At 40.9% G+C, this 16,716-nt stretch overlaps 1 protein-coding gene across 1 annotated transcript in view; it reads left to right on the top strand.

Annotated features, from left to right (window-relative positions):
• Positions 1 to 16,435, top strand: part of LOC141128353 (protein argonaute-1) — a 221,424-nt gene extending 204,989 nt beyond the window's left edge. Inside the window, exons 17-19 of the mRNA XM_073615597.1 lie at positions 9,915 to 10,016; positions 12,592 to 12,791; positions 12,896 to 16,435. Coding sequence (XP_073471698.1) covers positions 9,915 to 10,016; positions 12,592 to 12,791; positions 12,896 to 13,004 — 411 coding nt within the window. The 3' untranslated portion in view covers positions 13,005 to 16,435. The remainder of the gene's footprint in view (positions 1 to 9,914; positions 10,017 to 12,591; positions 12,792 to 12,895) is intronic.
• The last annotated feature ends 281 nt before the right edge of the window (positions 16,436 to 16,716 follow it).

Genomic DNA, 16,716 nt, shown 5'->3' on the forward strand with positions numbered 1-16,716 from the left:
ATGAGGGGGCCAAGTCCTCCTCACCATCCTCTACCCCACTCCAGTGGGTGGATAAATTTACCTATTTAGGTATCATCATCTCAAGAGAGGGCGGGGATTTTGCCCGGCTCAATCTTGATCCTGTCCTGACAGTTATCAGATCCAAACTGAAGGCGTGGGGCAATCTCCCCCTTTCCCTCATTGGGCGTATCAACCTTCTTAAAATGAAAGTCCTCCCCAAACTCACGTACATTTTTAGGAATTTCCCACAATGGCTGACCAAAACTTTCTTTACCTCTCTTAAACAACTTTTCCTCTCCTTCATTTGGGGATCAAAGACACCTAGATTCAAATATACCACTCTGACCAGGCCTGTGGATAGTGGGGGCTTGGCTCTACCTGATTGTCAAAAATATTTCTTGGCCACTCAGCTTGTAACTGCCCATTGGTGGTTGCAGCCGGACCTGACCGATTCTGCGACGGTGCTGGAGGTGGCTATAGTGGGGTTTCTGGAGGCCTTGAGGGGGTTACTATTCAGGGGGCCAAAAACACCTCACTGCCTCACCCCTTCTATGCGCACCACTATGCGGATGTGGAAGGTAGGGGAGGCACTGAGGGCACCCCAGCCGAACTCCTGGTCTCCTCACACCCCCCTGTGTCTGAATCCTAACCTATCGCAGTTCAATACCATCCCGGATCCACAGGCCTGGGCTAAATATAAAATATTGACTCTTGAACATGTGATCACCAATGAGGAGCTAATCCCCTTTCATGTATTGCGTACCGAAATGTGCCTGCAAGTGCCCACTTTCGGTATCTTCAAGTCGCTCATGCCTACAGGTGTCAGTTCTTGGGCCAACCAATTATATTGGAGTATTCAGAACTCGAATCCACCCTTCGAGTGAAGGATCTTGAGAAACCCACGTCTCAGATCTATGGGTCCCTGCTGGTTGCTGGCATCCCCGAGCTGTCCTCCCTCCGCAGGAAATGGGTGGGGAACATGCCGAGGCTGGATGACGTTGACTGGAGGGAGATCTGGGATTTTCCGTTCTCCCCTTTGGTCTCAGCCAGGGACAAGCTAGTCCAATACAAAATTATACACAGAGTTCACTACACCCCCCACAGGTTGCACCAGATGTCACCGGCGAATTCACTGGCGTGTTGGCGCTGCTCTTATCAGCCGGGGGATTTCTTTCACATTTTTTGGGCTTGCCCAGCAATTGCACATTATTGGAAATAAGTATTCCAGGTGATCAATGGAGTCACTGGGCTTGTCGTCCCTCGTGATCCTAAACATTGTCTGCTGGGACTAGTGGAACAAATGCCAATACTCAGAACTAGGAAAATATTAATACCTCTGTTATACTATGCACGTAGGGCCATCAAGATGACCTGGAAACAGTCAGCTCCCCCCTCGGTTAATTTCTGGAAAAGCCTAGTGAACGCCAGTTTGCCCCTTTATAAAGCCACCTACTCGAGCAGGGGTTGCCCACAGAAATTTGATAAGGTATGGTCCAGTTGGCTGGACGACAACGCCACGGCGTCTGATGCGATAACTAATTCCTAAACTAACATTATGGTTATAGTATGCTAGCAAGTTGACCCAACCTTTCTTGTCACATTATCCTGTCATTTTAATACAGAGCACAATGTCTCCTGAATTAACCCTCTCCCCCATTGGGGTATAGATAAGCAAGTTTATATATGTTAAAGGATGTGCCCTGGAGTGGTCTGTTGCCACTTCAGAGGATGCGTGGGTAATGTTTGACCCGTTTGTGGGCAATTCTGTATGACAATATAAAACTTAATATAAAGATTTTGCAAAATTTGTGCGCAATTTTAAAGCATGTCATGTTTGGTATCCATGTACTCGGTCTAAGATCATCTTTTTTATTTCATCAAACATTTTGGTAATATAGTGTGTTTTAGTGCATTAAAATTAAAAAAGTGTGTTTTTTCCAAAAAAAATGAGTTTGAAAAATCGCTGCGCAAATACTGTGTGAAAAAAAAAATGCAACACCCACCATTTTAATCTGTAGGGCCTTTGCTTAAAAAAAATATATAATGTTTGGGGGTTCAAAGTAATTTTCTTGCAAAAAAAAATTTTTTTTCATGTAAACAAAAAATGTCAGAAAGGGCTTTGTCTTCAAGTGGTTAGAAGAGTGGGTGATGTGTGACATAAGCTTCTAAATGTTGTGCATAAAATGCCAAGACAGTTCAAACCCCCCCCCCCCAAATGAACCCATTTTGGAAAGTAGACACCCCAAGCTATTTGATGAGAGGCATGTCGAGTCCATGGAATATTTTATATTTTGACACAAGTTGCGGGAAAAAAACAATTTTTTTTTTTTGTCACTAAATGATATATTGCTCAAACATGCCATGGACATATGTGGAATTACACCCCAAAATACATTCTGTTGCTTCTCCTGAGTACGGGGATACCACACGTGTGAGACTTTTTGGGAGCCCAGCCGCGTACGGGACCCCGAAAACCAAGCACCGCCTTCAGGCTTTCTAAGGGCGTAAAATGGTGATCTCACCTCCTCACTACCTATCACAGTTTCTGAGGCCATGAAATGTCAAGATAGCACAACTCCCCCCACCCCCCAAATGACCCAATTTTGGAAAGAAGACACTTCAAGCTATTTGCTGAGAGGCATGTTGAGTCCATGGAATATTTTATATTTTGCCACAAGTTTCTGGAAACTTTTTCTTTTTTCTTTTTTTTTTTTCTTTTTTTTACAGAAAGTTGTCACTAAATGATATATTGCTCAAACATGCCATGGGCATATGTGAAATTACACCCCAAAATACATTCTGTTGCTTCTCCTGAGTGCGGGGATACCACATGTGTGAGACTTTTTGGGAGCCTAGCCGCATACAGGACCCTGAAAACCAAGCACCGCCTTCAGGCTTTCTAAGGGTGTACATTTTTTATTTCACTCCTCACTGCCTATCACAGATTCGGAGGCCATGAAAAAAGAAGATAGCACAAACCCCCCACCCCAAATTGCCCTATTTTGGAAAGTAGACACCCCAAGCTATTTGCTGAGAGGCATGGTGAGTATTTTGCAGCTCTCATTTGTTTTTGAAAATGAAGAAAGAAAAGAAAAATGTATTTTTTTTTTTCTTTTTTCAATTTTCAAAATACATTTTTCTTTTCTTTCTTCATTTTCAAAAACAAATGAGAGCTGCAAAATACTCACCATGCCTCTCAGCGAATAGCTTGGGGTGTCTACTTTCCAAAATGGGGTAATTTGGGGGGTTTTGTGCTATCTTGGCATTTTATGGCCTTTGAAACTGTGATAGGTAGTGAGGAGTGAAATCAAAAATTTACGTCCTTAGAAATCCTGAAGGCAGTGATTGGTTTTCGGGGCCCCGTACGCGGCTAGACTCTCAAAAAGTCCCACACATGTGGTATCCCCGTACTCAAGAGAAGCAGAACAATGTATTTTGGGGTGTAATTCCACATATGTCTATGGCATGTTTGAGCAATATATCATTTAGTGACAACTTTGTGCAAAAAAAAAAAAAAAAAAAAAAGTTTGTCATTTTACCGCAACTTGTGACAAAATATAAAATATTCTATGGACTCAACATGCCTATCAGCAAATAGCTTGGGGTGTCTACTTTCCAAAATGGGGTCATTTGAGGGGTTTTGTGCTATCTTGGCATTTTATGGCCTTCGAAACTGTGATAGGTAGTGAGGAGTGAAATCAAAAATTTACGCCCTTACAAATCCTGAAGGTGGTGCTTGGTTTTCAGGGCCCCGTACGCGGCTGGGCTCCCAAAAAGTCCCACACATGTGGTATCCCCATACTCAGGAGAAGCAGCAGAATGTATTTTGGGGTGTAATTCCACAGATAACCATGGCATGTGTGAGCAATATATCATTTAGTGACAACTTTTTGTAAAAAATTTTTTTTTGTTTTTTTGTCATTTTTCAATCACTTGGGACAACAAAATTAAATATTCAATGGGCTCAACATGCCTCTCAGCAATTTCCTTGGGGTTTCTATTTTCCAAAATGGGGTCATTTGGGAGCGGTTTGTACTGCCCTGCAATTTTAGCACCTCAAGAAATGAGATAGGCAGCCATAAACTAAAAGTTGCGTAAATTCCAGAAAATGTACCCTAGTTTGTAGACGCTATAACTTTTGCGCAAACCAATAAATATACGCTTATTGACTTTTTTTTACCAAAGACATGTGGCTGAATACATTTGGCCTAAATGTATGACTAAAATTGAGTTTATTGGATTTTTCTTATAACAAAAAGTAGAAAATATAATTTTTTTTTCAAAATTTTCAGTCTTTTTCTGTTTATATCGCAAAAAAATAAAAAAAATCACAGAGGCAATAAAATACCATAAAAAGAAAGCTCCGTTTATGGGAAAAAGGACGCAAATTTTGTTTGGGTACAACATTGCATGACTGCGCAATTAACAGTTAGAGCAGCGCAGTGCCAAATTGTAAAAAGTCCTCTGGGCTTTAGGCAGCCAAATGGTCCAGGGCTGAAGTGGATAGAGCTTTAACTTACATTTTTGGATGGCATGGAGAACTGTATTTACAGACAGTGAATTTTGGAAGTATTCCTAAGACCATAAAACAAAAACTAGTGCAGTGCTAAATTACAAAACTCAACAATCACAAAATATAAATGATATAACATCACAAAATTTGATAGCAAATATATGCATAGCATAACCATGCGTCCAGTAATAATAAAAAAAATATGTATGTGAATGTGAACACTCCTTTGTGCACTTCAAACCAGATAGATACACTATATTGTCAAAGTATTGGGACGCCTGCCTTTACGCACACATGAACTTTAATGGCTTCCCAGTCTTAGTCTGTAGGGTTCAATATTGAGTTGGCCCACCCTTTGCAGCTATAACAGCTTTAACTCTTCTGGGAAGGCTGTCCACAAGGCGTGTGTCTATGGAAATGTTTGACCATTCTTCCAGAAGAGCATTTGTGAGGTCAGGCACTGATGTTGGACGCCCGTTCGTCAACCAGACATGTTGCGGAATCGGAAGAGATAATGTGTTATTTATTATTGGCCTTGGAGTTATTGCTTTGACATTATTTTTTTGGTTGAATAATGATTTGATTTGGTATATTTTTGGATGCATAGAATGCACTTTTTGGTTAAGTTCTATTGGCAGATAGAATGTCTATTTTTTTTTTATTGCACAATAAAAAAAATTGTGGAGAATAATACTTGGCTATGTGTTTTACTTCCAATGACAGGTTGGGAGTAGGCAGTTACATTTTAAAAAATAATAAAATACAATGTAAAATTGACAAGAGACACCAACATAGTTGTATCTTTGATCTTAAAATCTACAGGATAATGGTGTTGTGGTAACTTGCACAAAAAAAAAAAAACAAAACATAATAATATTATTCTTGATATCACTAGAAAAAAAGCCTTTGAAAATCTGTTTGCAATAACTCCATCAGTATCAAGAATACTAACATGAAATTAGCAGAGGGAGCCCAAAGAGTGGCACTAAAGAGCTGAAAAACCACGTAGTATGTCTAGTACGTCACTACGTTCGGAATTGTTGGCCAATATTTGTGTGACCGTGTGTATGCAAGACAAGATTGAGCCAACATCCTTCGGACAAAATTCCACGGTTTTGTTGTCGGAAAGTCTGATTGTGTGTACAAGGCATAAGTCTTTACCTACACATCCTACCTATTCACAAATAAAGAGAAAAAAAAAAAGAATAACCCCCCTCCTCCAATAATTATTATTATTATTATACAGGATTTATATAGCAGCAACAGTTTGCACCAATTAACTTAATTACTTGCAAAATGTTACAGCTCTTCCCTGTTAGTATCATTTACATTGCCAGATTCTTGTTGTCCTGTCCCACCTTTTTTTGAGACGTGTTGCTGCCATCAATTTCAAAGTGACCTTATTTTTTTCCTAAAATGGTACATTATCTCAGTTTAAACATTGGATATGTTTTCTATATTCTATTGTAAAACAAGTATGGGTTTATGAGATTTGCAAATCATTGCATTCTATTTTTATGCAGATCTTACAGTGTCCCACATTTTTTGGAATTTTAAGGACTTTTTTTTGTTATATTTTGTATTAAAGACTAAAAGATGGATACAATGTTTGAAAAATGCATTTTACACTTAAGGCCCCTTTCACACATACAGAGCATTTGTCCGTTTTTCATCCATCCATTGACGGATGAAAAACAGACATCAGTGCATTCCTATGGAAAAACGGATGACAACGGATGATCATTCATTTGCTTCCATCAACATCTGTTTTTTTTGAACGGATGAAAGTCTTATCCTATCCCAACCTATCCGCTGACTTCCGTTTTTAAACCCTTTTTTCCCCTCACTGTATATTAGCTGGTTGCTAAGGGGGGGGGGCTGGGAAGTCGGCCGCTGCATCCTTAACAATCGATGAGTTATCAGCTGTCATCAGCTGAATGTAAAACAAAAAAATTGCGTTAAAAAACTGGCGGGCCTGGTATGGACCTGGGGGGGACCCCCCCCCCCCACGCCAACATTTTTTAAAAAATGCCGGGGCCCCCCCCCAAAATCCATACCAGATCCTTATCCGAGCATAAAGCCCGGCACGTCAGGAAAGAAAGGGGACGAGTGAGCGCCCCCTCCTGAACCATACTAGGCTGCATGCCCTCAATATAGGGGGGGATGGGTGCTTGGGGGGCTCTGCCCCTCCCCCCCAAGCACCTTGCCCCCCAGATCCCATGTGTTCACAATGTTTGGCTGCCATGGTGATGGCAAAATCGTGAACCAATCAGCTGTGGGCTCCAAGTAGTGTGTAAATTAAAATTGCATTTTGAGGAACGTTAACCTCCGGTAGGAAGAGGTTAAATTACATTACCTTGAAATAAAAGTAATAGGCAATAGTCCTCTATTAAAATGATACCATGATTTTCAAGGGGTTTTATATAAAATGCATTCATGGTTAGATTTAAAAATTATTCAGAAGCTTTTCAGAAGGGAATACATTTTAAAAGAAGTTTAATGTAATATGTTCTGCAGTTACCTATACATTTTAAGACAGTGAAATTTTAAATAAAAAATCACAGTCCTGTTATTCTTACCTGCTTTGTGCAAAAGTTTTGCATAGAGAAGCCCCAAACCTCCTCTTCTGGGGATCCTCGTCAGTGCTCCTCCTCTTCTTTGTGTGCCTCCATAGCAAACTGCATGTTGTGGGGGCAGACATGCGGGCTCGATCCCAGGCCAACTTGTGTGTGTCTGTTGATACACACAGTGCAGCTTAGCCCCATCCCCTGCTCCCTCCTCGCAGGATTTGGTTGATAGCAGCAGGAGACGCTTGCGCTGCTGCTTCCATGTCTAGTGAGGAGAGAGTGAGAAAGGAGCACCATTGCTCTCAGGCACAGCGCTGGATCAAGATCAGGCTTAGGTAAGTATTTAGGGAGGGACTGGGGGAGCTGTTTTTTTTTTTACCTCAATGCAGAAAATGGATCAAGGTAAAAAAAAAAAAAAATAAATAAATAAAATTATTATTATACAGGATTTATATAGCGCCAACAGTTTACGCAGCGCTTTACAATATAAAAGGGAGACAATACAATTATAATACAATAAAATACAAGAGGATTAAGAGGGCCCTGCTCAGAAGAGCTTACAATCTAATAGGGTGGGGCAGGTGTTACAAAAGTTTGTAACTGTGGGGAATGAGCTGGTGGAAGTGGTAGGAGATTAGTTGGAGACGTGATAGGCTTTCCTGAAGAGATGAGTTTTCAGGGATCGCCTGAAGGTAGCAAGAGTAGGGGATAGCCGGATAGATGGAGGTAGCGAGTTCCAGAGGGTGGGAGAGGCTCTGGAGAAATCCTGGAGACGAGCATGGGAGGAGAAGATGAGAGCTTGAAAGCAGGAGGTCTTGAGAAGAGCGGAGAGGTCGATTTGGGTGATATTTAGAGACAAGATTAGTGATGTAGCTCGGGGCAGAGTTGTGTATGGCTTTGTATGTTGTGGTTAGTATTTTGAATTTAATTCGCTGGGTGATTGAGAGCCAGTGTAGGGATTGGAGTAGAGGGTTGGCAGACACTGAGCGGTTGGTAAGGTGGATAAGTCTGGCAGCAGCATTCATGATAGACTGAAGAGGGGATAGCCTATGGAGAGGTAAGCCAATGAGAAGGGAGTTGCAATAGTCAAGGTGAGAGATAACAAGGGAGTGAATGAGGACCTTGGTGGTTTCATTTGTTAAAAAGGGGCGAATTTTAGAGATGTTACGGAGGTGAATTCTACAAACTTTTGACAACGATTGGATTTGAGGCTGAAATGACAAGTCAGAGTCTAGGATTACACCTAGTACCCTGGCGTGAGGGGAGGGCCTGATAGTTGCATTGTTGATTTTGATGGAAAAGTCATGGATGGGGGCACGGGCGGGGGGGGGGATATTAATAGCTCAGTTTTAGAGAGATTTAGTTTAAGGAAGTGGTGCGACATCCATGCTGATATGTCAGTTAGCAAGTTAGTAATGCGAGAGGAGACTGAAGGAGTGAGGTGAGGAGTAGACAGATAGATTTGGGTGTCATCAGCGTATAAGTGGTATTGAAAGCCATGGGCAGTTATTAAGTGACCAAGGGAGGAGGTGTAGATAGAGAAGAGAAGGAGTCCAAGAACCAAGCCTTGGGGGACCCCCACAGAAAGGGGCAATGGAGAGGAGGAGACAGAGTTGTAGGTGACACTGAAGGAGCGCTGTGATAAATAGGCAGAGAACCAGGATAGAGCAGAATCTCGGAGGCCAAGGGAATGTAGTTTATTGAGAAGGAGCGGGTGGTCAACAGTATCAAAGGCCGCAGAGAGGTCAAGTAGTAGGAGTATGGAGTACTGGCTGTTGGTTTTAGCAGTTAGTAAATCGTTAGTGAGTTTTAGTAAATTCTTTAAGCCTTTACAACCACTTTAATATGAAATATCGCATATACGTTCTATACTGTTTTCTGCTGCAGCCAGCAGATAGCGAGTGTGATCCTAATGCTCTGTGGCTGCAGATATATTCTTTTACTGCTGTACTGCGAACAGAACTAAACAGAAAGACGTTACACAAACACACCTGAGTGAGTCAGAGGAGGGGCACACCCCACCCTGCTCTCCTGCAAAGATTTTTAAATTACTTTTTCAGTCTGTCTGAATACAGTGACACTGCAGGGAGGATACCCCCATTCACCTTAAATGTGTGGATAGGAAAATCAGGTCAGTTTTTGCTGGTTGAACAAAAAAATAAAAAGCAATCCTCTATGGACTACCTAAACGGGTCTAAAAAAATAAAAGGTGTTTATACTTCCCAGATGCCAGTGTGAATAAGGCCCTGAGCTGTATATAAAGACAAAAGGAAGGGTTAAACCCTCTGCCAAGTTTTATTGTGGTCTTTGTACCCTCTAGGGAGAAGTTTCATCATGTATCCTGATGACCATTGTCACCATGACAGACTATAAGGGTAAATCCTAAATTTTAGGGTTGTCATGAGATCAAGAGGTGAGGGGAAAGGTAAGGTGAGGGGAAACCTTGCAATAGTTTCACATGTTCTAGTGACAACTGTCTTAAGATGGGAGCTCCCCTCAATTTGAGGAGATTTTCTGTCATTTCCGTTTGCATATCCAGACTGCAAAAAAATAAGCTTATTGGTTTCAAACCTTCCCTACTCTAAAACTAAAAAAGGTTGGGCTATTAATTCAGTCTGCCTAGCCTCATTTATCCTAAAATTACAGCTTATATAAAACAGTTGCACACCAAACATGACTGTCATAAGTCATTTTCGGTGCAGGCAGAATTTTGATTATTCTTCGTAGATATTTCATGTCATTCAAAATTTGCTGTTAATACTGGTATTTTACTGCTTTTAACCATATGTGTTCTGTCTTACGTGTTTTTATGTTTTCTGTTTTTGCACATACAGATTGGAAAAAGTGGAAACATTCCAGCAGGAACAACTGTTGACACCAATATCACACATCCATTTGAGTTTGATTTTTATCTGTGCAGTCATGCAGGTATCCAGGTAATGTATATCAAGTGCTCTTGAAGAAAATGGGCAGCAAAATGATTTTAATAAGGGGGAGTGGAGATCATGTTGTTAAATGTTTTCGATTTGAGATTTAGTTGGCTAACATAATTAAGGTTACAACTAGGGTTGCACCGATACCAATACTGGTGCCGACACTAAGCATTTGCGCGAGTATCAGTACTCGCGCAAATGCTCCAAAACCAATACCAGAAGTGACGTCAGCTTGGGCGGATCTTCGCTGTAGCCACTCACCCCTCTCCCTCATCTTGCACAAATCAGCCTAGCTAGCCTTGGTCCATTGTCCGGGATGTTTGTGTCCCGACGGGCTGGGTCCCAATTTTCAGTGATGTGCCATTCTTGCTGTTTCTCCTGGTCACCATAGTGACCGGACACTGAGGATCAGATCTGATCTGTGGCGAGACAGCGGGCAGGTCTGTAGACAGGCTCCAATCCTTGCATGATGTCTGCAGAAAACCACGCCCTGCTCCGGCCCTCTTCCCAGCAGCAAAGTTTGTTTTGGGTAGTCCGACTGCGAAAAGGTGATCTCTTAACTGTAATTCCCAAAGTAATTGCAGGCAGTATAAGCGACCTGGACAGTGGAAAAATATGGGGCTTGGGGGTACAATGGTGACAAGGATTATTTCTGAGATTTGTTAGGGGTACAGAGGTATGCAAGAGGAGTATTGATAGTGGTAGAAAGGGAAAGTGCAGTGGTGGCAGAGGGATATGTGTGGAATAAGAGTGTCGGTGTAGGAGGGGGTATAGTGTTTTGAGGTGTTTGTGGGGAGGAACAGTGCTGGCAGTAATATGTTGTTGGGTTCTCCATCTCCTAATTCCCTCTGCCAGCTGTCACTTCTGCCCCCATGTTCAACCACATATGCACTGGATATTGATCATAAATATATAAGTGTAAAAAGATATGAAAAAATATATATACAAGTGGAATACTCCTACAGCAATATGATATACATTAAGGTGCAAAGTGCTATAATATATGTAATCTAAAATATCAATAAATAATACTCCACAAACAATCCAAACTGTGGTAAAAAGCAAGTGGTAACAAATTATTTAAAACCAATCTGAACCACTACGGTAAAGAGTCCAGCATTGGTGTGCAAAATGTCCAATTCGTGAACAAAGTGATGATAAAAAACCAGTGTCCCAAAAAACAATATAGTCTGAAAAAAACTGTGATGTGTCCATCCAATAGAATAACAATATTCTTGATGTGGCAAGTGCTCCCCGTCTTCCACTGCATCCCCACTCGTGCCCTCACTACCAGAATGCCCAACCCCTGCAGGGGTAACAGGCGTGTAAGCAAAATCCAGCAGTAATGGTCCTTGGTGACAGTCCTCAGCCCAGTAGCCGTCCTTCCCTTCTCTGATGTCATGATCTCCTCTCCTCAGGAGATTTACAGCCTATATGGGGGGGGGTCTTCTGAATCGGGAGAGGCTGAACCCGACAGGATGGATGGATGGAGAAGAGAAAATAAAAATTAAAAAAATTCTATTAGATGGACACATCACAGTTTTTTTCAGACTATATTGTTTTTTGGGACACTGGTTTTTTATCATCACTTTGTTCACGAATTGGACATTTTGCACACCAATGCTGGACTCTTTACCGTAGTGGTTCAGATTGGTTTTAAATAATTTGTTACCACTTGCTTATTACCACAGTTTGGATTGTTTGTGGAATATTATTTATTGATATTTTAGATTACATATGTTATAGCACTTTGCACCTTAATGTATATCATATTGCTGTAGGAGTATTCCACTTGTATATATTTTTTTCATATCTTTTTACACTTATATATTTATGATCAATATCCAGTGAATATGTGGTTGAACAGCGCCAATTTCCCCATTATAGAATTCTGTTTTTTTTTTTTTATTTCACTTAGGTGATATTTTGTGTCGGGGGGCTGCAGTTCTTCTTTTTTCTCCTCCTAAGCGCGGAACCACTGTTTCTCACTTCTGCCCCCATGTCTTTCCAGCTCCCACCTCCTCCACCAGCCTCCATCCTTCCCAACATTGTCCTCAACTCCTAAAGCCTCCTATTCTTACCCACTGCTGCAAATGAATAACTGGCTGACCATACATTCCTTTTATATGTCCACAGCCACCAATACATAGCCCAGCTCCCGTGCCCTATCCTTTACCACCCCAATTTAACACTCCAGAGGTCCCTTCTGGCGATCCAGCAATCTCCCAATGACCCCCCCCCAGTGATCACAGCCTTTTCAACCACTCCAGCCCTCCCACCCCACAACCCCTATCCCAAACCACCCTCAACTACCCTGCCCTCACCCATTACTCCCCTCCCTCTCCACCTTCCAAACCACCCCTCTACTTACTCTTCCTAGGCAACAGGAATCGGTAATTGGTATCAGCGAGTACTTTAAAAAAAAGTATCGGTACTCATACTTGGTGTTAAAAAAAATGTTATCTGTGCATCCCTAGTTACAACTGGCTGAAAAACTAGGGCATCAGCTACCAGCTGCATTTCTTTAAAATTGAACCTTTAACTTTACTTATAGATGATGCTATTTTATCTTTTATAGGGCACCAGCCGTCCATCCCATTACTATGTTCTTTGGGATGATAACCGGTTTACAGCTGATGAACTTCAGATTCTCACCTACCAGTTATGTCACACATATGTTCGTTGCACACGGTCTGTTTCCATTCCTGCACCTGCATATTATGCTAGACTGGTGGCTTTCAGAGCACGGTACCACTTGGTTGATAAGGAACATGACAGGTAAGTGGACCTCTTTAGGTTTTACCAAAAAATTTGAGTAAATACCGTATTGGAGCTATTCCGTTTTTGTGGCGGAGGTTGATGGTTGTTTGCATCTTTTCCAGTGGGGAAGGCAGTCACATCTCTGGACAAAGCAACGGGCGGGATCCACAAGCCTTAGCTAAGGCTGTGCAAGTTCATCAAGACACATTACGCACCATGTATTTTGCATGATGACCAAGTGCAAACCTTTTCTGGTGGACTATTTTGATGTGTGACATGTTTGCCCAATACCGTACCTCATTGGCTCAGAGTAGTTTTCAAAGTTTCTGAGTCTAAACCCACAAGGGTACCTCACAACAAACTCACTAGCCCAATGGCGTCCCACAGGACCAACTTGGAATTACTTCGGACAATGATGCTTTTGTTTTTGCATGTTGTGGGAATGTAAGAGAGCACCATTTTAGCAGGTCTCCTTTGGTTGCCACGGCAAAATCCTCGATGACTTGAAATGCAAAACTGCAGGCAGATAAACTGAAAAGCTGAGCCCAACGCTCCAGTGGAGAAGGATGAATGTGAATAGCAACAATTTTGTGATGAAAGATCATATAAAAAACAAACAGTTTTGAGCCTTAAACAAAAGCTAAATCTGTTGTATTCCCATTACAGTAAAGAAGACTTGATGAGATTACATGTGAGCATAAAAAAACACCCCTTGAGGATGCTCCCACACCATGTGTTTCACAAAACCAGCACAATAATGCCATTTTCTAAGAACAGTGGTCGGCAAACTAGTGGTCAACGGTGGTTCTTTTCTTGTTGTGATTTGATAATATGAAATGCCATGGGGATGAAATGTCCATAAGTCAAGAGATCAAATGTACGCCATATTCATGTAGGAGAGGCTTTCCTGCTACACGGCATGATAACCAGCCAAATGTACTGAATGCTCACTACTTCATGTTTCCCCTGAAATCCGTTTGTGCCATATGGTCGTCTTACACTGAGGCAAAATGGAGCTGGGTTATTCTAAGCAATAGGGTGGTGTTATTTGATGATGACCTGACTCCTGCGTGCCTTCCTGTCTCAAACAAGTTGTTTGCCACATATACAAATGCACTTGATACATTTTAAAACTGTAATATCATTGGTCCAAGGTGGTAAAAGTTACAGAAAATTGTGCAAAGTGCCTTGAACCCTTTAAGTGCTAGAAATGAGGTTATGGTTTCTGCTCCTTTGGCTCGGCAGATGTACGTAGCGGCACTAGAAGCACCAGCTCATTGGGAACAAACATATTGGAGGTGGATCCATTAGTCTTTGCGCAATTACTGAAGGTGTTGTTTGGTAGGTTTAGTGGCTGTCAGTGCTGCTCACATTTCGCTTCAGTTGTGTAAACTGGAGGTTCCCTCGATCATAGAGCCAGCTTTACTTCGATTCAGGATTTTCATTTATCATTTTGTTTGGTCCATGCATATAGAGATATTACAGAAATGTGCAGTATCACTGAAGCAGATACAAATATTTTAAGGAAAATATTAGCAGGACCTCAAAGTAGCAGGTACAGTATGAAGAGGGACCTAGTTCTTACATAAAATGAATAGTTCTCCAAATTCACTCATTGCATTCCAAACACAGTATGCTTAGAGCAAACCCGTATAAGGTTACTTTGTGATTAGTTTATTAAGGAAACCGCTTTATAATCCAATAGTTAAATTGTTTCTATCCAGTAATCTTACTTTACAGTGTTCTGAAGAAAATAATATAGTTCCAAGCCCTGATAGCGAGCACACTTGTGCCTGACGTTGCCTTCTCTCTAGCACCTAGAGCAGTATGGAGGACGTTGATCTGGGACTGGCCTTCTTTCTAGCACCTAGAGCAGTATGCAGGAACTTGATCTGGAACTGGCCTTTTCTCTAGCAGCTAGAGCAGTATAGAGAACGTTGATCTGAGACAGGCCTTCTTTCTAGCACCTAGAGCAGTATTTAGGATGTTGATTTGGGACAGGCCTTCTCTCTAGCACCTAGAGCAGTATGGAGGACGTTGATCTGGGACTGGCCTTCTCTCTAGCACCTAGAGCAGTATAGATGACATTGATCTGGAACAGGCCTTCTCTCTAGCATCTAGAGTAGTATTGAGGACGTTGATTTGGAACAGGCCTTCTCTCTAGCGCCTAGAGCAGTATGAAGGATGTTGATCTTCAACAGGCCTTCTCTCTAGCGCCTAGAGTTTTATGGACTATGTAGATCATGCAGCCATCACCCCTAAAGACTAGTAAGCAGCACTATATTACCTTTTTGCTATTAGGTTTAGATATGCTGTAACTGGACAAAACAAGCTAGTAGAATATGAAGGGGAAAGGGTTTGTAAGCAGAATATACTATATAAAAAATATATTTTATCCTTATATGTCTTAGTGCCCCCAGTAGAGCAAAGGAGATTCTGGGTAAAAAGATCTCTTATTACTTAGGTCTTTTGTATGATATAATTTCTTCTGTTTGTTCCGGTGACCAATTACACTGCCATATCTTGGAATAAGCTCCCTTTCAAGATAATTTACAATACCACCTGTGTTAAAGACGGTAAAAATAAGCCTCGCCACTTAAAATACAATGGATATTGTTACAAGCATGTTTGGTTAATTTCATAAGCAGCATAAAAAGTACCAGATATGTAAATGTTTACATAAGAGCCTAAATTCATAAAATGAAAGGGATACAACTAGGGCAGATTGTAGAATGTCATTGTATTAATTTAGTTTCTGATACGAATTGTTGTTAAAGAGTTGTTTTTAGGCTGAGTAACGTATAAACGGCATATGATTAAAACAATTCAATCAGAGTTAGACCCAAAGGTTTGTCCCCAGTTATATTGAAAAAAAAAACACACAAGCTTTGTTTGCATTCATATGAGATAAATGCAGTCTTGACCAATTTGTTCCGGACCCCATTCTTTATCATATGAAGGCAAATCACATGCTTCACTTTACCACATAATAATGGTCAGTCATGGCTCTGGTCACAGAAATGTCTCCATTTGTTAATTGACCATCTGGTGAATATGCTACAGGACCAGTGCTATAAAGGGCTATACAATTCTGTAATGCTTGGATAAATGTGTATACCTTTTAATTATATCACAGTAAGTGTCAAGGCATCAGATAAAACAACCTTTTCATATAATTTTTATGAATGCATTGAATCATTTATGAATCATTCATGAAGCCCTTCATGTCATATGGGGACTTTTTTTTTCTGTGCACTTTAACTGGGCATTTACTACAGCTTCGACCACTACTGAAGCTCCTCCAATAGTTCATGTATTGTACTTAATTGGACGAATCCATGATCTGTCCTCAGGTGCTTCTATGGAAACACAAAGTGAGTTGGAAAGGCTTGAGGTTTGTGAATTTGAGGAACTCTATCGCATTTTAAATCAAATATTATAGATGATAATTTTTGGATGTATTAGGATAAATTCAGTTTATTCTTATGACCTACCCTTTATATGTTTATTAAAATGTATTTTTGAATTTTTAGCCCTTGTAAAACTAGGAAATGGGTGCAGAATCACATCAAGTCCCGTTGATGTCTGGTGTTAGATGCGCTCCTGATATGGAGGGAATTTGCAGGCAGAGTAAATAAAAAGAACATGCCCACAAAGTAAAATTCGTGAGGTTTTTTTTTTTTAGTACATCCCATTTTTCACTTTGTGTGCATGAGAAGAACTGCCAAGCTCTAGAATTTTCTATGAATAGAAGGACAACCCCCACTGAAATAATTAAAAATAAACACACAAATCAATCTGATCGCTTTATGTATTGTGTTGTATAATGAGAGACCAAGATATATTTTAATGTTTTGTTAGTAGAGGCAAATGTTAGCAATAGAGTTTGTTTTTGACATTAGTCTTTGATATGTCTCTAAAACAAAGTGAGCCTGTATCAACA

Source organism: Aquarana catesbeiana, linkage group LG02 (genome assembly GCF_042186555.1).
Source record: "Aquarana catesbeiana isolate 2022-GZ linkage group LG02, ASM4218655v1, whole genome shotgun sequence".
Taxonomy (NCBI): Eukaryota; Metazoa; Chordata; class Amphibia; order Anura; family Ranidae; genus Aquarana; species Aquarana catesbeiana.